Here is a 22,549-nt window from a genome sequence, read left to right as displayed (position 1 = left end):
ACATTGCCTATGACTTGCATATGATAATACCATAGTGTAATTTCTATTAAATAATAAAATGGATGGCATTTTATCTTCCACTTCTCTTCTGTAATAGTCTGAAGAACCGTAGAGTATGTCTGTGCAGATAAACATATTATTAAACAAGAACAATTTGCTGGAATATGACACAGGTTTTAAGAAATATATAACAATATTGTCATGCTGTGAGGTACTGGTGAATGCTTGGACCAAAAACCTCTTTGAGATTAGGTATGAAGAGACCCTTCAATTAACATAGCTCTCAGAATAAGTTAATCACAGGCCCACCATGTAAGACAAATGGGGGTTGTGAACCTGCCCAAGAGTTTTTGGACTGAATGAGTGGAGGGCTTTAGCTGTGGGGTTGTGTGCAGTGGTTCTGGAACACTTTTTGTAGTGAGGGTGCTGAAAGCCAGCTAACCAAACTGTAAAGCAGTGGTCCCCAAACTTTTTACTTCACACCTCACCTTACCCCTGTCCACTCCTCCTCCTCCCCCCAAGAGCTGGGACCAGGAGCGGGGTCATGGCTCCGGGAGGGGATTAACACCGACAGAGGTAAAGGGGCCAAGGCTGGGGTCATAGCTCGGGGCAGGCACGGGGCCGGCAGCTGAGCCCTTGGGTGCAGGTCGACAGCTGGGACTATGTGTGTGTGTGAGAGAGAGAGAGAGAGAGAGAGGGAGTCAGAAAGAGCAGCTAAAAGCATGGTGGCTGACCCTGGAACAAACCTGGGGAGAGATTTTTGGGTCAGGGATGTAGGCTGAAATGAGTGTTCTTGGTGCAGTGAGAAAAACAAGCTGTTTCCTGCTATTTGATTCCTTCTTTGTTCACAGAGACAGGACTTGGTTCATTCTTTGTAAATAAACAAAGTTGTATAAAAGAAATACCTGATTATCACCAATTTCTGCTCCCAGCTGGAACATCTGCAGTGCCCCAAACTTTGACTAGCCACTTGGGTTGAAAGGGGGCAACAATATTAATGTGTGCTTGAAACCTTTCTCTAGCACAGTTACCCTCCTCTCACATTGATTCTCCAGAATTCTGTGCCAGAGCATTGTTCCTTTTTCAGCACTTACAGCCATGCAGATAGTTTAACAGACATTTTTTGTGGTGTGCTTGGCAATGAGCACTTTTTTTGTGGGGGGGAAGGGGGTGTAATTTAACTGAAATTGAAAAATCCAAAATGAACAAGTGAATATTGCTGCTCTTCAACTACCAGGGTGGACAGTTACTTGGCAGAAAGTAACACTTGTATAAGAGAAATTCTGTGCCATATTCCAAGAAAAGTATTTGGCTAACTTTGCAGCTCTGGCTACTAAATATCTAATCTATTTATACCCACTCTTCTCCATGACATCTAAATGCCTTTTGAACTCCCAACTTCAGTATTTGGTCTGAATCTTTTTAGTTCTTTAGATGATGTGAGCAGTAACAAAGGAAAGAATAAAACATAAAAACGTAGAATTTTTATTTTACAGTTTGCCTGCCTATTTTATAACAGTTACAGTGGTTATCATGAAAAAGTCAGCATTTTACAATAGATACCAGAGGTGGGAACTTTTGGCAAATGCTGATTTTATATTAGAACTAAGAATTATTATTATAAGTAGAGGTGGGCAAAGTGTTTTGGACAAATAGTTTATTTGCTGAAAAAAATCTGTTTCAATTGACCTGAAACTATTTGCAAATTTGCCAGTTTTTGGGACATTGGGCTTCTAAATGCGCCCGCGTCCTGGCTGGTGGTCGAGCATCCGCCGAAACGCCGCCAAATTTCTGCGGCATTTCCTCGGCGACGCCTCTCGATGATGCCGCTTGCCGCCGACAAGCGGCGTCATTGAGAGGCGTTGCCGCCGAATTTCTGTGGCATTTCGGCGTCATTGCAATTGTAATTTAATTGGCAGTATTTAACTGGTTGGGGTCCAGCCCTTTCAGTTTCAACCACCCTGTTAGCTGGTATTTTTTTACCTTTTGGTTCTGATGAAGCAATGCCTAGAGTCAGGATTCTTCCCAACAGTGTCCAGCTCCCCAACATACACATCTAGGGATGTTAAGACAAAGCATCAAAAATTGACCTCAAATACTGGGATAAAACAGATAGAAGTTGTCTCTTATAGTAACCAGGGCCCAAACCATTTGGAGTTTTATATATCAAAACAAGCACCTCAAATGAACTAGAAGCCAGCACATTCTCTGGATGTAATATCTCCCTGCATGGAATACTACGAGGGCAGTCACATTCTGCACTAGCTGTTTGTTTCTAATTGGTCTTCAAATATATCTCAAATTAAGAGTGCATTTCAATAATCCAGACTGAAGGTGACAGTGGAATGGGCTACTATCTAAGTTGCATCTGAAATAAATGATCACAACCTTCTTATCAAATGTAGCTGGATAAAAAGTACCCCAGACCATTTATTTTATTAACACATTTAGAAGCAGCTAAGTATCTAACAGGCTCTCCAGTTTGCAAACCTGATTTATGAGAGGTTGATAAACTCCCTTGTTTCAAGGGCTCAGATATTACCTCTGTCTGTTCTGATTGTTCCTCCCCACCCCCCAGTCTCCTTCCCCTTTAACTCCCAGACATGGCAAAGTTCTGGGAAAGACAATAAGCTGCACAGCCCAAATCTGATGGAACAGAGATATAGATATGAGTATCAGCTGCATGTTGAAACACCACGAGCCACACTGCTTCTTATCTTCCCTAATACTCTCATTACTGTACAGGTTGAGGAGAATAGGTGACAGAATAGACACTTGTGGTACCCAGCATGACAGAGGTCTCAGGAGAAAATGAGCAATTGCCCTGTTATACCCTCTGGTTCCACTCAGAGAGAGAATAACAAAACAGTTTTTTGATGGATCATTCTCCCCTCCCAACGCCACTCTCCCCCCGCATAAAGTATGGCAACAGTGGTAATCCACTGGTGTCGTGGTTTTCTAACATGTATGTCATTGCTGTCATTGAGACATATCATGACTGCCAGTACCAAGTTGTTAATTTTCAATTAAACAATAGTAATTTGGAATATCTTAGAGATTTGTAGAGAAATGTGAACATTATGGAATTTATGATTTTTATCATGCTTGTGATTTTCCAGTGGCCTTGGATATATTAGTCTGTACTTTTTATGTGCTGCCAGGCTGTAGGCCCCAGAACATCCAGGAAATGGGGCAGGGAATTATTCCATAACTCAGTTCTACTTGTCCATAACTCATCTCTAACAAGTTCCTGCTTGACCTGTGTTTTATAAACTAAAATGAAAAGTTGGAACTAAAACTTAAGCCAAAACAAAACTGAACATCTAGGGGCTAGTGTACAAAACTGTTCTGCTGAACATATCATATATATAGGGCCCATAGTTTTCAGTTTTTATTTTATTTATTTTTTTCTGGGAATTTATCTGTGTTTACTACTACAACAACAACAAAAAATTGATGGAATTCAATGTGTTTTGCTGCAGCCCTGATTCTATGGAATGAGCTGCAGAAGGCCTCTGGAGACTCATTACTGGTAGAGGCCTCAATGTGGATCTGTTTAGGTCCCGAGGAATCTGCAGCGTTGGTGGATAGGCTCCGTGGACTGCCCCCAATGTAACAATTGTGGAGAAATTTTATGCAAAGGAAACCTCACAGAGATGTCCTCACTATTATCTTCCTTCCCCCCATCAGTTTTCTCAGAGAAGGAGCAGTCAGGCCCAGGGATACCAAATTTATATATGCTGATCATATCATTTTCCAATATATCTGGCTTTGTATACATTTTGTTAAGTATTTAAGCAGATTTTACTGTACAGTCTAGAACTCTAACAAATCGTTCCATTTAACCCTTTAAAAAGTGAAAACAAAGGAAAGACAAACTTTGAAGTAGATTTTATTTTAAGATAAGATTTTTTGTGTGTGGCCATTTTTTATAGTATTGTCATTCTCAACTGTGTGACGTGTACCTTAATATTGAACTTATAATTACTATACTGACACTGGCTAGAAAATGCTTTATTAGCATAGCACACATTCTGTTTTAGAATTTATATTTTATTTTCATCTAGTTTGTGGATACTTATACTGTATCATTATATAAGAAGAGATACACATTTTAAACTAAATCTGCATTTAATCTAAAGTCTTATACTTGATTGTTGAAGTGCCAGTAGAATTCAGTTTGCATACAACACATGATTTTGTGTAAGTTTAATGGGGCACTAACTATTTCCATGCTTGTTAAAATCTATGCTGTATGACTTGTGTAATGATAACTACAAGAAAGAGAAATAATTATTGTGGTCACCAGTAGTATTACTTATGCGGCAGAACTAATGTTTTGGGACATGAAAAATATTTTATTGGGGTTTTGCTTGAAAAATGTATAGTAAGCTATATTTTTCATATTCTGTTTTATTTAATATGGGAGAATAAGAAATTTTTTAAAATACTTGGAACATACCAAATATCTTATGTCAACCATTACATATGTAATAGATAACTATAACATGAATTATTGCATGATGAATTAAAGTATAGTTACAGTTTAGTGAGTGTATTCCTTAAAGGAAAAGACATCACTGGGAGTGCTAGACACACATTCCTTACATGCGCGTAAAGAAATGAAATGGCATGTGTCTTTAAACACCTGTCCTTGGACACCTTGTTATAAAGCAAAGCTAATTTAGAATATATCTATAACATAGGCGCCGACTCCGTGCTCTGGGGCTGGAGAACCCATGGGGAAAAATTGGTGGAGCAGCTCCCCGCCCCAGCTCACCTCTGCCTCCTCCCCTGAGCGTGCCTTCCCCACTTCTCCTCCCAGTGCTTGCCGCCGCAAAACATCTGTTCAAGGCGAAACAAGCTGTTGGAGGGATTGGGGAGGAGCAGGAACGTGGCGTGCTCAGGGGAGGAGGCGGGGAAGAGGCAGGGCCGGGGCGGGGATTTGGGGAAGGGGTCCAATAGGGGCAGGGAGGGGGCAGAGTTGGGGCAGGGACTTTGGGGAAAGGGTTGAAATGGGGGTGGGGCAGGGCAGGGGTGGAGTCGGTGGGGGCCGGGGGCGGGAGCACCCACCGGTGTCAGGAGAAGTTGGCTCCTATGATCTATAACCTGAGCTATGATATTAAGATTATATATTTTGTAAAAAGACAACAGTTAGCCTTTTTGAACTCTGAGACCACAGTGTTTGCTATAGTTTTGGGCTTTTCTGTTATTTAGACAGGCCAGCTATATGATATGTCAGGGGAAAAATCACTTCTCTAGGAAAGCTGCTGAAAATATTACACAATACTTTGGTATGGAATGTACTGTGTTCAGTAGGTTTACCTAATACTTAAAGTTAGGCACATGCTTAATTACCTTGTGGAATCAGAACCATAGTAATGATTAAACAAACAATCAGGCTTATTTTTAGAGAGACAAGGTGGGTGAGAATGTTACCCTGAAATATGGATTTTGGGATGCCCCTATAATAACCTGCTTATTGTCCCCTTAGTCTGTCCTTGAGGTATACATTTCCAAGGTTGTTAAGGAAACACTAAAGGACACGGATATAACCTTCTGATAAGGTAATTGACACAGGCAGTATTCTTTCCAAAACAAAATATCTTTTATTAAAGTGTAACTTTAGCGCCCTTGTGGCGAAGATGGAGTCTGCTCTGCAGGCAGCTCTCGCCAAGAGAAGGTGTGCGCAGGAATGCAACAGGGAAAGTCCCTCCCACTCCAGGGCCACCTGTTCCAAACCCCCCAGAGTGAACACACACCGGGAAAGTATAATGAATGTAGGAATGGGAAATATTTATTTACAGAGGGGTGAAAGGAGAAAAACGGGGAAATATAGGGGGAGCGGTAAAACAGGGTTGCATTCAACTCAAGGCCCCACAGGCCCAGTGGTACAGTCTGAAAGGGCAGACACTGAGCAATATGTCTGCACACAATGTTCATGAGTCCTGGGCAAAGTTCCAGTCCAGTGAGTCTTGGGTGCTCATGGTAGTCTTTGGTGTCAGCAAACTTTCCCCAACAAACCCCTCCGGTGCCCTCTTGTGCCACTCTCTGCAAAGCCACAAAGAACGACAATCTCTCCACTTAACTAGCTAACAGCCTCTCTCCTTATTCCCAATGCAAAGTCACAAGCCCCAGTACTCACAGCCCCATGCAGCTCTGGGAAGTAGTGATACTGGGTCCAGCTCTGGTTTGGTCTTCTCAGGTGATTCCTCCCTGGCACAGTGCTCCTCCTGGCTCCTGTCTTGGGGTGTCCCCGGTTGGCCACTCTGTCCCTCCCAGGTTTCAGGCAGGTTCTTGGCTGCTTCACTCTGTGAGGGCCTGCTTGCTGCAGCCCTTCTGTCTGGAGCTCCTGACACACCCTGTTGCTCTCCCCTTCAGGAAAAAGATTTAAAGGGACCGTGCTCTCTAAACCCCAAAGGGGTTACAAAAGTAACTAATAATCCCTAATACAATATAATCTAAAAATCCTAAACAAGGCACAAAATCCCTGACGCCAATCCCTTATTGCAAGTTAAAGAGCATTCAGACTACCATAACATATAGTTTAAATCAGTGGTTCTCAAACTTTTTGTATTGGTGACCCCTTTCGAACACCAAGCCTCTGAGTGCAACCCCCCTTAGAAATTAAAAACACATTTTTGATATTTAACACTATGTTAAATACTTAATTTAAACCCTATTGCTTAAAATGAATTTACCTTTTCTCACTGCTTTTAAATTAAGACTAAAACACATTTTATCGAATTAAATATAAGTGGAAAAGTTATTTTTAAGTAGAATTTTATTTTAATACTTGACAGCAAATAATGACCTGAAGCACCCAAAAATCAGTGAGATGGATGATGCTGTTTATTTGACACAAGAAGTTTTATTCTTGGTGTTGTTTTAGAAAGGGTGCATCTGATGTCATCCTTCACATCCAGCTGGTTTCGAGATGTCGTCTTTATTGTGAGAAGGCTGGAGAATCTACTGTTGCATTTGTAGGTAGTGGGAAATGGCAGAAGGACTCTCAGGGCCATTTCAGACACCAGTGGGTAGTCACTTGCAACTGAGCACCAGAACTGGTTTGGAGGCAGCTGTGTGAATTTTGCTTTCACTTCATCATCATTGATCATGTCAATAAACTGTTCCTGTGTGTGAATATCATCAGTAGGTAACTGCTCAGCTGTCACACTGAAAGGGTCCTTCACCAGGGAATGAAGTGCTTCTGGTAGCACTGGGAAGTAGTGTGAGAACTCTTCATGAAGGGCTCTCAAATGTTCACTGATCGCTGACTTGAGAGCACTATCAATGTTAACTTCCTCCTCCTCGCTGAATGAGGATAGTGTCGGAAACATGCCGTATCTGTCTGCATCCAGCTTCCTACACCACAGATCCAACTTCATCTGGAAGACTTTGATTTTATTAGTCAGATCTATTAATGTTGAACATTTTCCCTGAAGTGACAGATTGAGATCATTAAGGCTACCAAAGATAGCAACTAGGTATGCCAAGCAGAGAAGCCATTTCTTGTCACTGAACATTTTGTTCAGCTCTTGTTTCTGTTTTCGCAGGAGAAACCCTGCCATCTCTTCACGAAGTATAAAAACGCGCTTTAATGCACATCCCCTAGAAAGCCATCGGACTTGAGGGTGGAAAAGCAGAACTTCATATTTACCACCCATTTCATTGCAGAGCTCTCAAAAGAGACGACTATTCAGTGCATGAGCTTTAATGTAGTTCATTGCTCGTATAACAACATCCACCACAGCATTAAGGCATATTGGCAATGTCTTTGCAGCTAGGACTTGACGATGGATTCCACAATGAGTGACAATCACATTAGGTGAGACAAACTTTACCTTCTGCTGAAAGCCAGACCGTGCACCCATCATTGCTGGAGCACCATGAAGATTTTTCCACTCAATGCCATTGCTTTCGAAAAAGGCATTCACCTTATTGAAAATGACCTGTGCTGTTGTGGTTGTTGCAAGTTGTTCACAGAATAAGAACTCATCCTTAACATCCCCGGCATTAACATAGCGTACGAATGCTATCAGTTGTGCGCAGTGAGTAACATTAGTAGTTTCATCAAGTTGCAGGCTGAACATACTGAAAGCAGAATGTTTAATTTCTTGCACAACTTGTTTTTTGATATCTTCAGACATCTCACATATTCTGCATTTCACAGTATCATTAGACATGGAAAGCATATTCAGTTTTTTGGCAGCATCATTGCCAACCCATAAGTGCCACAATATCTTCGCATGCTGGGGGCTCTAAGGTCAGCACATGGTCCTTCACAACCAAGTGCCTGGCTGGGCTCACAGCGGATGGTGGGGCTCAGGGCTGACAACCCTGTGTGTGGCAGGGCTGGGGGTTAAAAACCTTGTGCCCGGCAGAGCTCCTGGCTGATAACCCTCAGCATGTCCGGGCTCTGCCTGACAACCCCAGTACAGGGGTCAGGGCTCACAGCATCCTGGATGCCCCAGCTCAGGGCTCACAGCCCCTCTGCTGGTTGGGGTGGGGACTCATAACTCTGCCTGGCAGTTGGAGTCCGGGGATCACAGCCCTGCGCCTGCCTGGAGTTCGCAGCCCCACTCCTGGCCAAGTTGGGGTCTGGGCTCACAGCCCCATGGGGGGGTCAGAGTTGGGGCTCTCAGTCCCGTGTGGGGGTCAGAGTCGGGGCTCATGCCCCACACCTGGCCAGAGCTCACAGCCCCGCTCCTGGCCAGAGTTGGGATCGGGACTTGCAGCCACGCATGTTGGGGTCAGGGATCACAGCCCCGCGCCTGCCTGGAGCTCGCAGTCCCACTCCAGGCCAGAGTTGGGATCTGGGCTCACAGCCCCATGGGGGATCGTAGTCGGGGCTCACAGCCTCGCTCCTGGCCAGGGTTGGGGTCGGGGCTTGCAACCACGCGTCCCCGTTGGGGCTCACAGCCTGGCGCAGGGGTCGGGGTCAGGGCTCAAAGCCTGGCGCAGGGGTCGGGGTCAGGGCTCGCAGCCACATGCCGGGTTCAGGGCACACAGCTCGGCACAGGAGTCAGGGTTGGGGCTCACAGTCCAGCGCAGGGGTCGGGGTCGGGGCTCGCAGCCGCATGTTGGGGTCGGGGCTCACAGCCCGGCACAGGGGTCGGGGTCGGGGCTCGCAGCCACGCGCCGAGGTCAGGGCTCACAGCCCGGCGCAGGGGTCAGTGTCGGGGCTCATAGCTGCGCGCCAGGGTTGGGACTCGCAACCCCCCACATAACTGGGTTGCAACCCCCAGTTTGAGAACCAATGGTTTAAATGATTCTGAGTGTAGCACTTTGTTACAAATGGTCAGTGGGAAGATTGAAAAAATTGGGTGTATTTAGTCTGGAAAAGAGAAGACTAAGAGGGGACTTGATAACAGTTTTAAGTACATATAAGGTTGTTACAAGGAGGAGGGAGAAAAATTGTTCTTTACCACTGAGGATAGGACAAGAAGCAATGGACTTAAATTGCAGCAAGGGAGGTTTAGGTTGAACATTAGGAAAAACTTCTTAACTGTCAGGGTGGTTAAGCACTGGAATAAATTGTCCAGGAAGGTTGTGGGATCTCCATCATTGGAGATGTTTAAGGGCAGGTTAGACAAACACCTGTCAGGGATGGTCTAATACTTAGTCCTGCCATGAGTGCACGGGACTGGACTAGATGACCTCTCGAGGTCCCTTCCAGTCTTATGATTCTATGAAATTGCTGACAGCAGTTCTTAAATAATACTTTAAGTATTATAGAAGTAAAATACAATTAAAACACAAATATTCCAAGCATACACACGTTAAATACTGTGCCAAACTATACTATACTAAAAATTATATCAAAAACTGGCAAATTTACTCAGTACTGGGTTTACAATGGCACCATGGCACCGGGCCCACACTCAGAAGGGGCCCCAATGCCTGGACCATTGATTTGCCTCCATCCCATCTGTCGCCCCACCCCAGGCACCTCCTGTTGCTTGCTCCTCTCCACCCCTTCCCCGCCTCACCCCCTGCTCGCTTCTTTTTGCCCTCTTGCCCCCATGCGAGTGGTGTGTGGGGTCTTGGGGGGAAGAGGCAGAGTGGGGGGCAGAGCCTCAAGGTGGAGCGTGGATGAGGCCTCAGGAGGGAAGAGGCCGAGCTGAGGCGGAGCCTCGGTGGGGAGTGCAGGTGGACTGAAGGGCGGGGCTATGGTCCAGGTGCTGGAGCCCACAAAAGGTTAATCCCGTCCTGAGCTTATTTTATAAATCCGTTGGTATCCCTTTAAAATCTCTGTTGCTGCTTTGTAAATCTTTAATCACTGTTGCTGGTCAGTCAGCTTTGCTCCACTCCGGTTTTCTTCTCTCTCTCTGCAGCTGCTTTTCTGATATCTTTTCAGCAGCTTTCTCTTTGCTGGCTTCCAGTTCCCATCTTCTCCTGATTGAATCTCTCTCCAGTGCAGATCTTCTTGTGCAAATTTGCCTGCTGTTAGCTGGCCTTTTATGTGGCACTCTAATGTTCTCCTAAGATACCTTTCTAAGAAATGTACATGCCCAGTATCAACCATTATTTCAGAGTTCTGATTGACAGCTCTGACCTTTAAAACAAGTTGTGACCTGTATGAATGGGGTCTGACCAGCTAGCTGCTCAGTTAACTAACTTCTCTGTCACCCCGTACTGCACATGCCCAGTAGCCACTAATCTTGCACATGCTGACCTAAGTTCCCTGTAGATCTAGATGTTGGCCCAACTTTCGTAGAGTTCAAAAGGATGTTTGGATGTAGGAATTTTATAGATTCATAGATTTTAAAGTCACAAAGGATCATTGTGATCATCTAGTTTGATCTCTGATATAACACAGGCCATAGGACTTCCCTGAATTAATTCCTCCTTCCATCTAATAGAACTAGACTAGAGCAGATCTTTTAGAAAAACATCCAATCTTGATTTGAAAATTTCCAGTGATGGAGAATCCACCACAGCCTTTGGTAAATTGTTCCAATGGTTAATTAGCCTCACTGTTACAATGTGTGCCTTATTTTTAGTCTGAATTTGTCTAGCTTCAACTTTCAGCCATTGGATTTTGTTGTACCTTTGTCTGCTAGACTGAAGAGCCTTCTATGATCAAATTTCTGTTCTCCAATGTAGGTACTTACTAGACTTTGATCAAATCACCCCTTAACCTGCTCTTTGATAAGCTAAATAGATTGAGCTCCTGGAGTCTCTCTCTATATAAGGTATATTGTTTAATCCTTTAATCATTCTTGTGGCTCTTCTCTGAACCCTCTGCAATTTATCTACAGTAAACAGTGGACACCAGAACTGGAGATGAATGGTAGCACCAGTGACATATCCAGAGATAATATAACTTCCCTACTCCTATTCAGTATTTCCCTATATATACATTGAGGGTTGCATTTGCACTTTTAACCACTGCATTGCTCTCTAAGCTCATGTTCAGCTGAATAACTACCTTGACCCTTCAGATTGTTCTATATCAGTGAACTGTCCTTTTAATTATTTACTACTCCCTCAATTTTTGTATCATCTGCAAACTTTATTAGTAATAATTGTATGTTTTCATCCATGTCGCTGATACAAATGTTAAATAGTGAAGGGCCAAGAACTGATACATAGGGTCAGTTTCAGTATGTTTATTTAATAATAAGGTTGTGTTTTACCTGTAGCTATAATAATTTTTACATTATTTTAGGGAGGTAACCAGACAGCTACAGTAATTGCATTATGTTCAATGAGAGATTTTAACTTGGCTCAAGAAACTTGTCAACTGGCCATCAGAGATGTTGGAGGTCTTGAAGTACTAATTAATTTACTTGATACAGAAGAAATTAAATGCAAGGTAAGTAAATTTGTCTAAATAAATTGACCTTGTATATGCTAGCTAATATTAGAATGCTCTCCCTCTTCCCCCCCCCACATCCCATGGAATATATGGTATAAAGAAGTGTTGTTTAAAGGGTTCCATGTAAAAGAGAGAACATGTTAGATAACCTATTCTTTTAAATGATTGCTAGCTAAAATGGTTATATATTCTTAAATAATGCCTCGCATTTAATATCTTCCTCTGTTTAGATTGGTTCTTTAAAAATCCTGAAGGAAATTAGTCAGAATTCACAAATCAGACGTACAATTGCTGATTTTGGGGGCTTACAAATTATGGTGAAAATACTAGATTCTCCAGATAAGGATCTGAAATGTTTGGCAGCTGAAACGATTGCTAATGTTGCCAAGTTTAAAAGAGCACGAAGGACAGTAAGACAGCATGGCGGAATCAAGAGACTAGTAAGTAGATATTAAAATCAGCACATTTACTGTATTTATATATTTTTTCCACTTTATAAGTCATTTGTTAACTAGGAAAAAAAATAGTTGTAGATCATTAAAATGCAATATAATTACATTCTTCCTGATTAACAGTAAATACACTAAGAATTCTTTGGTTTTTGTCAGGTTGGGCTACTGGACTGTGTTCCATTGGGATCAGCCAATCTGACTCCACATCAGGAAAAAGATATTGAAGTAGCACGCTGCGGGGCTTTGGCGCTCTGGAGCTGTAGCAAAAGCACCAAAAATAAAGAAGCAATTCGTAGGGCTGGAGGCATTCCATTGCTGGCTCGATTGCTAAAGTCCCCACATGCAAACATGTTAACACCTGTGGTGGGGACATTACAAGAGTGTGCATCCGAGGTAAGCCAAATAACTACTTAGGCTATGTGTACACTTATGGCAGCATATAGAGTACGGGCACTACATGTGTAGGTACAGCAGTGCCAGGACAGGCAGGAAGCCTGCCTTAGCAGACCCACTGTGCCGCTAACTGGGAGCCCGCACCCCAACTCTGTGCCTCAATCCCCTGCCCCAGCCCTGAGCCCCCCCAAACCCAGAGCTCCATCCTGCACCACAAACCCCTCATCCCCATCCCAGAGCCTGCACCCTCATCCCAGAGCCCTCACCCCCCTGCACCCCAATCACCTGCCCCAGCCCTGAGCCCCCTGAAACCCGAAGCCCCCTCATTGCACCCCAAACCCCTCATCCCTGGCCCACCCCAGAGTCTGCACCCCCAGCCCAGAACCCTCACCCACTCCCGCAACCCAACTCCCTGCCCCAGCCAAGAGTCCCCTCCCACACCCAGAACCCCTCATTCCTGGCCCCACACCCCAGCCCTCTGCCCCAGCCCTGAGCTCCTCCCACTCCCCAAACCCCTCATCCCCAGCTCCGTTGGGTCATGGGCATCAACAATTTTCTTCAACTGGGTCACCAGAAAAAAAGTTTGAAAACCGCTGCTCTATTCTATTTGCCTAAGCCATGCCTTATTGATACTGCTATTTACACCTGCTGGGTGTGTGAAGTGTAAGTGCAGTGGAGACATACTTATAGTTTAACTAGTCTACTTCTAACCTTTTTAAACTGATGGCTCAAAGTCAACCTGGGCAACCTACCCTTTGGAAGAACGCTGTAGTACACTCTCTATTCCATCAAGTAGTTTGGTCCCATCTAAAGGGCAACATTGGACCAAGGAGAGTGGGTACTGTGGGTGTGCCTTATACAAGTTTTATAATGAAGGTCATGGCTTATGAGGCTGTAAGGCCCAGTCATCACATAATATTTGTGCTGGAGGCCAGGAGTGATTTGTGAGAGAAATTATATGAAACTAATATAGTTCAAGATTTTCATTTTTGTAAATTTTTCATATTTGACAAAAATGTCTGTTTTTATTGCAAGAAATTTGAAAAGTGGATTTTCAAAAGTTGTCACAGCTACATCCTGGCCCAGTAATATACTTAAATGGCAGAAAGCTGAATTGGAAACACAAAATTCATAGGGAGGAAAATGTGGGAATTCAAAATATGTATAAGGCTACTAGTGGATCAGTGGACAGGAGGCTGATCCTATCACAACACAAGTTAAATAGTTTACATTATACATGCGCTTTATACAAAACAGCATCTTGGCAGTGTCAGAAGGAGTAAAGGAAAGTGTATGATTTCCTTCAAAATTTCCATTACAGATTGTACTGTCTTGATGTATCCAGGTTTTATAAACTGCCAAACTTTGAGCTGTTTTGGTGTGGGTTTAAAATGTCAGTCTAAATAAAATATGGCCAGGAAGATTGCTCTAATAGTCAGAATTTAATAATATGCATTTTACAACTTTAAAATTACTTTTCTTTCTTTAAAAAAAATGGGCTGGATTCTGCTCTCGGGTACATTGGTGCAACCCCACTTAGTGTATTTCAGTGCCATTTTACTAGTGTACCTGAGAGCATAATTTGGTCCTGTGTTTAAGTAGAGTAAGTATCTTATTTAAACCAATGAAAGCCAGGAAATTCAAAGTAAGGACTGTGACACCCTGGTTTTAATTCACATTGTAGTTCCTAACTTTGAATTTCCTGATTTTTGTCACTTTTCAGACCTTAACATTTAAAAATAGTGGTTTATATTTAAAATGGACAAGGTATTTTAGTAATATGGAACTATATAGAGAATTGCTATTATAATAAGCACAGAATTCTTACAAGCATACTATTAAAATTATACACAAAAACTACATTAGAAGATCATTAAAGTTGCAAAGTCATGAGCACATGATTTCATATTTTTTTCTACAGGAATTCAGTGCACAGTTGATGGAAAGCGCTCAATTACTCAGCAGCTATTCAATATTTAGTTTTATTCTCATTGTTCATTGTATGGCCTTAGGCCTTATATACTGCACACTGTTCAAACACTGCTGTGAAGACAAAATTATTACTTTCCTCATGGTCTTAGAACTATAGTATCTGAGTGCTTCACAAATATTAATTATTTTTTCTTCATAAATTCCCTGTGAGGTGAGGGGGTGGTATTATCGCTATTTTACGAAGGGGAGCGGAGACACAGCAATATTAAGATAAAAAATATCCACTAATTATGGGTGCCCAATTTGGGACATGTATGATCCGATTTTTCTGAGTACTTACCAATATATAGCACTTACATGTGCAAAGCATAGTTCTCATTGACTTCACTTTCCAATTGTGAGTGCTCTGCAAATCAGACCCCAGATTATTAAATTAGACACCCAGAAAATGAGAAATATACACAATTAGTGATCACCTCTGAAAAGTTTGGTTTCAGTGACATGGCAGAGGTAGGGATTGAATCCAATTCTCCAGGGCAGCATTCAGCTGCTTTTACCACGAGAACCTCCTTTTTCTTTCTATAACCCCCTGTTTCATTTTCTACTTACTTTCCAAATTATGCAATATATGTGGCAGGGGTCCTATGGAAAACAGCCTCCTTCACTACTCAACCCTGGTCCATTTTGTGCACTTCATGAGGCAAGGGTGCTGTGGAAAAATAGTATATGACCTTGTAATTAAAGACTGTATTATAATGCTAAGCACAAGGGGGCCAAATTAAGGAACCTCTCTGAACAAAGACCACTGCTCTTCTCGATACTTTAAATGACTGCTTCATGGAGCAGCTGGTACGGGAACCCACAAGGGGAGAGGCAACTCTAGATTTGATCCTGAGTGGAGCGCAGGAGCTGGTCCAAGAGGTAACTATAGCAGGACCGCTTGGAAATAGTGACCATAATACAATAGCATTCAACATCCCTGTGGTGGGAAGAACACAACTGCCCAACACTGTGGCATTTAATTTCAAAAGGGGGAACTATACAAAAATGAGGGGGTTAGTTAGACAAAAGTTAAAAGGTACAGTGACTAAAGTGAAATCCCTGCAAGTTGCATGGGCCCTTTTTAAAGACACCATAATAGAGGCCCAACTTCAATGTATACCCCAAATTAAGAAAAACAGTAAAAGAACTAAAAAAGAGCCACCGTGGCTTAACAACCATGTAAAAGAAGCAGTGAGAGATAAAAAGACTTCCTTTAAAAAGTGGAAGTCAAATCCTAGTGAGGCAAATAGAAAGGAACACAAACACTGCCAACTTAAGTGCAAGAGTGTAATAAGAAAAGCCAAAGAGGAGTTTGAAGAATGGCTAGCCAAAAACTCCAAAGGTAATAACAAAATGTTTTTTAAGTACATCAGAAGCAGGAAGCCTGCTAAACAACCAGTGCGGCCCCTTGATGATCAAAATACAAAAGGAGCGCTTAAAGACGATAAAGTCATTGCGGAGAAACTAAATGGATTCTTTGCTTCAGTCTTCACGGCTGAGGATGTTAGGGAGATTCCCAAACCTGAGCTGGCTTTTGTAGGTGACAAATCTGAGGAACTGTCACAGATTGAAGTGTCACTAGAGGAGGTTTTGGAATTAATTGATAAACTCAACATTAACAAGTCACCGGGACCAGATGGCATTCACCCAAGAGTTCTGAAAGAACTCAAATGTGAAGTTGCGGAACTATTAACTAAGGTTTGTAACCTGTCCTTTAAATCGGCTTTGGTACTCAATGACTGGAAGTTAGCTAATGTAACGCCAATATTTAAAAAGGGCTCTAGGGGTGATCCCGGCAATTACAGACCGGTAAGTCTAACATCGGTACCGGGCAAATTAGTTGAAACAATAGTAAAGAATAAAATTGTCAGACACATAGATAAACATAAACTCTTGAGCAATAGTCAACATGGTTTCTGTAAAGGGAAATCGTGTCTTACTAATCTATTAGAATTCTTTGAAGGGGTCAACAAACATGTGGACAAGGGAGATCCGGTGGACATAGTGTACTTGGATTTCCAGAAAGCCTTTGACAAGGTCCCTCACCAAAGGCTCTTACGTAAATTAAGCTGTCATGGGATAAAAGGGAAGGTCCTTTCATGGATTGAGAACTGGTTAAAGGACAGGGAACAAAGGGTAGGAATTAATGGTAAATTCTCAGAATGGAGAGGGGTAACTAGTGGTGTTCCCCAAGGGTCAGTCCTCGGACCAATCCTATTCAATTTATTCATAAATGATCTGGAGAAAGTGGTAAACAGTGAGGTGGCCAAGTTTGCAGATGATACTAAACTTCTCAAGATAGTTAAGACCAAAGCAGATTGTGAAGAACTTCAAAAAGATCTCACAAAACTAAGTGATTGGGCAACAAAATGGCAAATGAAATTTAATGTGGATAAATGTAAAGTAATGCACATTGGAAAAAATAACCCCAACTATACATAAAACATGATGGGGGCTAATTTAGCTACAACGAGTCAGGAAAAAGATCTTGGCGTCATCGTGGATAGTTCTCTGAAGATGTCCACGCAGTGTGCAGAGGCGGTCAAAAAAGCAAACAGGATGTTAGGAATCATTAAAAAGGGGATAGAGAATAAGACTGAGAATATATTATTGCCCTTATATAAATCCATGGTACGCCCACATCTCGAATACTGTGTACAGATGTGGTCTCCTCACCTCAAAAAAGATATTCTAGCACTAGAAAAGGTTCAGAAAAGGGCAACTAAAATGATTAGGGGTTTAGAGAGGGTCCCATACGAGGAAAGATTAAAGAGGCTAGGACTCTTCAGCTTGGAAAAGAGAAGACTAAGGGGGGACATGATAGAGGTATATAAAATCATGAGTGATGTTGAGAAAGTGGATAAGGAAAAGTTATTTACTTATTCCCATAATACAAGAACTAGGGGTCACCAAATGAAATTAATAGGCAGCAGGTTTAAAACAAATAAAAGGAAGTTCTTCTTCACGCAGCGCACAGTCAACTTGTGGAACTCCTTATCTGAGGAGGTTGTGAAGGCTAGGACTATAACAATGTTTAAAAGGGGACTGGATAAATTCATGGTGGCTAAGTCCATAAATGGCTATTAGCCAGAATGGGTAAGAATGGTGTCCCTAGCCTCTGTTCGTCAGAGGATGGAGATGGATGGCAGGAGAGAGATCACTTGATCATTGCCTGTTAGATTCACTCCCTCTGGGGCACCTGGCATTGGCCACTGTCGGTAGACAGATACTGGGCTAGATGGACCTTTGGTCTGACCCGGTATGGCTGTTCTTATGTTCTTATGCTCTGCCACATTTCAAGTCCCTGCTCTACAGCATGAGAGCGCTAGATATTTTCAAAGAAAGGTTGCGAGAATGTTTTAACATGGGCAAAACAGCTTATTTTCTCCTAGCCTTTTCTTGGGAATAGCTGAACCATTTTGGATGAAAAAAAAAAAAGAAAAAGAAAAAAGCCAGAAGCTCCTTGCAGCCAAACAGTTAAAGTTTGGCAAAGTTATAAGCAAGAGAAAACAGGGTCGTATAATGGCAAGTGTTGGGCAGTCTTCACATAGGCAGGGCAACCAGCCTTACTTATAAGGAGGGAAACAATAGCTCTAGTCTTATGTGATTTTGTTACATAAAAAAAAAGTCACACGGAAGAGAGCCTTGAAAAATATTTGACTCAAACAGGAATAAACTATTTTGAAGTAAATCTCTTGAATGTCTTCCAGAGTCATGGAAGTTTGACAACGTGTATTTATGACTGTTTTGGGATGGGGCAAGGGTTATTATAGCCCCATGGCCAAGTCTACACGACCCCGCTGGATTTCAGAGTAGTGCAGCCTAGTGTCCAGAGAGTTAGTCAGATTGGTGACTCATGCTTAAACTCTCATGCTTAAAGTTAATCACATGCACAAATCTTTGCAGGATTAGGAGCTACATTAATAGTGCAGTAGTTTTTAGGATGACAACAATCTTATTTATTTGCTGATATATGTAACTAAAAATGTAACTTGCATTCATAGCCAAGTTACAGACTTGCAATCAAGACAGAGAGGATGATTGAAAACCTTGTGAAAAATCTGAGTGGTGAAAATGAGGAACTTCAGATGCATTGTGCCAGTGCTATCTTTAAGGTAAATGTGTGATTTTAATTATCAGATCACTTAATGATAGTATTTCTGTTTGTTTTCATGCAGTACATTCTATAAAGATCTCTTATATATGTGGTATAGTAAAGTTCTACTTGAAGAAAATATGGGTGGTTCTGTGGTTTAAATTTTCTGAGTTTTTTCTATTGTACCTCTAAAGAGATTTATCTGTAATGTAATGATTAGTTATTTTATCCCTAAAAATAATCACAGTATGCTGATATGTCACAATTCTGCTCTGACATACGGTTGCCAGGTGTCCAGCACGGCCAACTCGGGCGTTAAAATTCCAGTCGGTGAAGCAGCAGGGACCCGTGGCTAAGGCAAGTTCCCTGCCTGCCCTAGCTCCACATGGCTCCCTAGAAGCAGCCACCAGGTCCTTGCAGCCCCTAGGTGCATGGGCAGCCAGGGAGGCTCCGCACACTGCCCCCGCACCAAGTGTCGGCTCTGTAGCTCCCATTTGGCCAGGAACCACGATCAATGGGAGCTGTGGGGGTGGAGCCTGCCTGCATGAGGGCAGTGCGCAGAGCCCCCCACCTGCCCATGTGCCATGGGGCTGCAGGGCCCTGGCAGTGGCTTCCTGAGAGCTGCAGTAAGCTCTGCCGGGACCCTGCACCTCCCCACACACCCCAACCCCTGGTCCTGAGCTCCCTCCTGCACTCCAACCCTCTGCCCCAGCCCGGAGTCCCATCCTGCACCCAAACTCCCTCCCAGAGCCTGCCTCCCCGCAACACCCCAACACCCTACCCCAGCCCTGGCCCACTCCTGCACCCCAAACTCCTCATCCCCAGTCCCACCCTAGAGCCCACACCCCCAGGTGGAGCCCACACCCCCTCCCACACTCTGAACCCCCTGAACCAGCCTGGAGCACTCTACTGCACCCTGAACCCCTCATTTCTGGCCCCACCTGGAGTCTGCACCCCCAGCCCAGAGCCCACCTACTGTTCTCAAACATTTGAGATTATGATTTCATGACTTGTTTGCATTTCAAAATTGTCACTTTCTAAAATAGTTGGATTTTCTAACAGCTGGCTGTTATTTTGTCATATTAAGTAAGATGGTGATGTAGCAGGAAACAGACCCAAATTCTGTAACTGGTTCTGTATGGGGGGTCCCCTGTGCCCCTGCCGAACCCTCTGATATCAGATTCAGCCTGTGCAGAGCCAGTTGCAGTTCTGAGACCTAAATAGATGTATCTTAATAATATTGGTGTAGTGTTAACCTCAAGTTTTATACATATCAGGTACAAAACCCATAGACAATGTTTGCATCTAGAATTTGAGCACTCAGTACTGGTTGATTTCAGTAAGAATTGTGTGCATTCAATGCCCTGTAGGATCAGATCCCTCAAAAGCAATTAAGGTAATTATGGCTGAGAAGGTAGTTTTCAATCTAAGCTTCTATTTTCAATACTTTATATCTTCCCTGATAATGACTTTCTGAGCTGAAAGATTTTCTATTTGTCTTAAGATCAGTGTAAACGTCCGCTGTTGGGGTTCGCCCCTCTCTGGGGTGGCTGGGAGCCGGGCCACCTCACTACACGAGTCCAGTGCACTGGCGAATTAGCCTGGTGGGGTAGGGAACAGCCAGGTGCTCAGGACCTCAGGCCAGGGCCGGCTCTACATATTCGGCCGCCCCAAGCAGTCATGCGCGGGAGACGCCCCGGAGCCCCGGGAGCAGCGGACCTCCCGCTGGCTTGACTGGTGAGGGTCCGCTAGTCGCGTGGCTCGGCTGGACCTCCTGCAGCTGCGGATGGTTGGCTGGTCCAGCAGCTTCGGTTGAGCTGCCGCAGGCACGCCTGCGGGAGGTCCAGCCGAGCCGCGCGACCAGCGAACAGTCTGTAGTCATGCCTGCGGGAGGTCCACTGGAGCCGCGGGAGTAGCGCCCCCTCCGCAGTCATGCCTGCGGCAGGTCCGGTCGTCCCGGGGCTCCGGTGGACCTCCCGCAGGCATGACTGCGGCAGGTCTGCCGGCCCAATCTGCCGCCCCTGCTGGCAAATGCCGCCCCACGCGCGTGCTTGTCGCGCTGGGGTCTGGAGCCGGCCCTGCCTCAGGCAGGGGCTGAGCAAACAGTCTCGTATTGGAAGCCCAGGCCCTAGGTCAGGGTGGGGCAACGAATGACAGTTCAGGGCTCAGACCCTCAGGCAGGGGCTGAGCAAAGCAGTTCAGTAGTTTAAGCCCAGGCTCCTGGGCCTGAGCGTCGGGGCGAGGGGGGAGACTGCCACCTGTGAGTGGGGTGGCAGGGGGGACACAGGCCCGCCCACTCCTCTGCGTCCCAGCCCGGGGCCCTAACAGCGGCAGGCAGCCTGCTGCTGTGTCAGTGGGGATCCTGGCCGCAACACACTGCCATTGGCTCTGGGTGTGCTGCAGCCAGACTAGGGTCGGCTGCCCCCGGGCTACTTCCAACCTCCCCCTCTACCGGTACCTGTGTCTCAGCGGCGTCTTCCACAGCATCCCACACCATGGGCTCCTCAGGATACTGAGCGAGGGGTAAACTGGGCAGCTCCTCGGGGTCCCTTTGTACCGGTCGGTTTAGGGGCTCTTCCAGCGTCTGGTCGGTGTCGTCTCCGCAGGTATGGCCAGTCCTCGGGTCGGTCGCAGGCGGCAGGAGTCTCCCCAGCGGGAGCTAGGGCACCAGCGTCTGGCCTCTCCGGCAGCCAGGCAGCTTCTGAGCCTTGGGGCAGGGCTTTTATACTTCCTGCCCTGCGCCGTGACCTCTGGGGAGCGAGTGCAGGCTCCAGCGACTCCGCCCACTTTGGCGTCCGTAGGGACTCGTCGCTCTCTGGGGCGGCTGGGAGCCAGGCCACCTCACTATAATCAGTATTAATTTTTGTGGGGGAGGGTAAAGTAAAAAATATCCATTCATCATTGGAGTGTTTTAAAAAACTGTTTTTCATCATTTATGAAACATTTTCAGATTTTGTTGCTGTTGTTCCTTGCCAGGCTTAAAATGGTTTAATGGTTTGGAATTAAAATTCCAAACTTTGCCTGTATTGTAATAAAAAAAATGTGTGGTATGTAGTAATGAGGAATAAATACTTTTTAAGTATGAACAATTGATTGATGAAAAATAGCATATGTTCAGTGTTTTATTTTTGTTTGCAATTTAAGGGCCAATTTTTTAGAAATGGAAGCCTGAAATCTACAGACAAAAATATACATAACAACATGCATTTGTAATTGCACATACAGTAGTTCACTGCATTAGTCTTTTGTCTGCACACATAGCCATTTGCAATTTGCTTGCACAGTTGTGTTAACTGCACACGTTTTCTATGTATGTGTTTTGTGCAAGGACCTGTTCCTTTGTCTTCTGAACATTTGTCTGAACTGTTCTCTATTGTTATGTACAGTTCTGAACCCTCATTCCTTTATTAATTTGGTAATATGAATTAAATTAGAAAATATATTTTGAAAATATTTTAGTAAATAAAATAATTACATAAAGTTCCCTATCAATTGGTATCAGTCACTGTGATAATACACCAGTCTTCCTGGGCCATTGTTTTATACATTTTAAATATTCTGTATATTTAATTTTTTGTGTAGTGTGCAGAAGATGAGGAGACACGTGACCTAGTTAGGCATCATGGAGGCCTACAACCACTTGCTACTCTGCTCAGTAACTCTGAAAATAAAGAACTGTTAGCAGCAGTGACAGGAGCAATCTGGAAGTGTGCAATCAGCAGAGAAAATGTGACCAAGTATGAGTAACAACTTAATTTTATCAAATATATGTATTCTATTAGTATCTTTTTATTTTATGGGCTCATTTTG

General features: G+C 43.9%; 1 protein-coding gene across 2 annotated transcripts in view; it reads left to right on the top strand.

Moving 5' to 3' along the window:
- Positions 1-22,549, top strand: part of ODAD2 (outer dynein arm docking complex subunit 2) — a 166,941-nt gene that overhangs the window by 45,974 nt on the left and 98,418 nt on the right. For both annotated transcript variants that reach the window (XM_045004392.1, XM_045004393.1), the window contains exons 11-15: positions 11,675-11,821; positions 12,055-12,264; positions 12,433-12,669; positions 18,648-18,758; positions 22,322-22,476. In XM_045004392.1, the coding sequence (XP_044860327.1) occupies positions 11,675-11,821; positions 12,055-12,264; positions 12,433-12,669; positions 18,648-18,758; positions 22,322-22,476 (860 nt within the window). The remainder of the gene's footprint in view (positions 1-11,674; positions 11,822-12,054; positions 12,265-12,432; positions 12,670-18,647; positions 18,759-22,321; positions 22,477-22,549) is intronic.

Source organism: Mauremys mutica, chromosome 2 (assembly GCF_020497125.1).
Source record: "Mauremys mutica isolate MM-2020 ecotype Southern chromosome 2, ASM2049712v1, whole genome shotgun sequence".
Taxonomy (NCBI): domain Eukaryota; kingdom Metazoa; phylum Chordata; order Testudines; family Geoemydidae; genus Mauremys; species Mauremys mutica.
The sequence above is the reverse complement of the archived record's forward strand: the minus strand, read 5'-3'. Positions and strand labels throughout refer to the sequence as shown.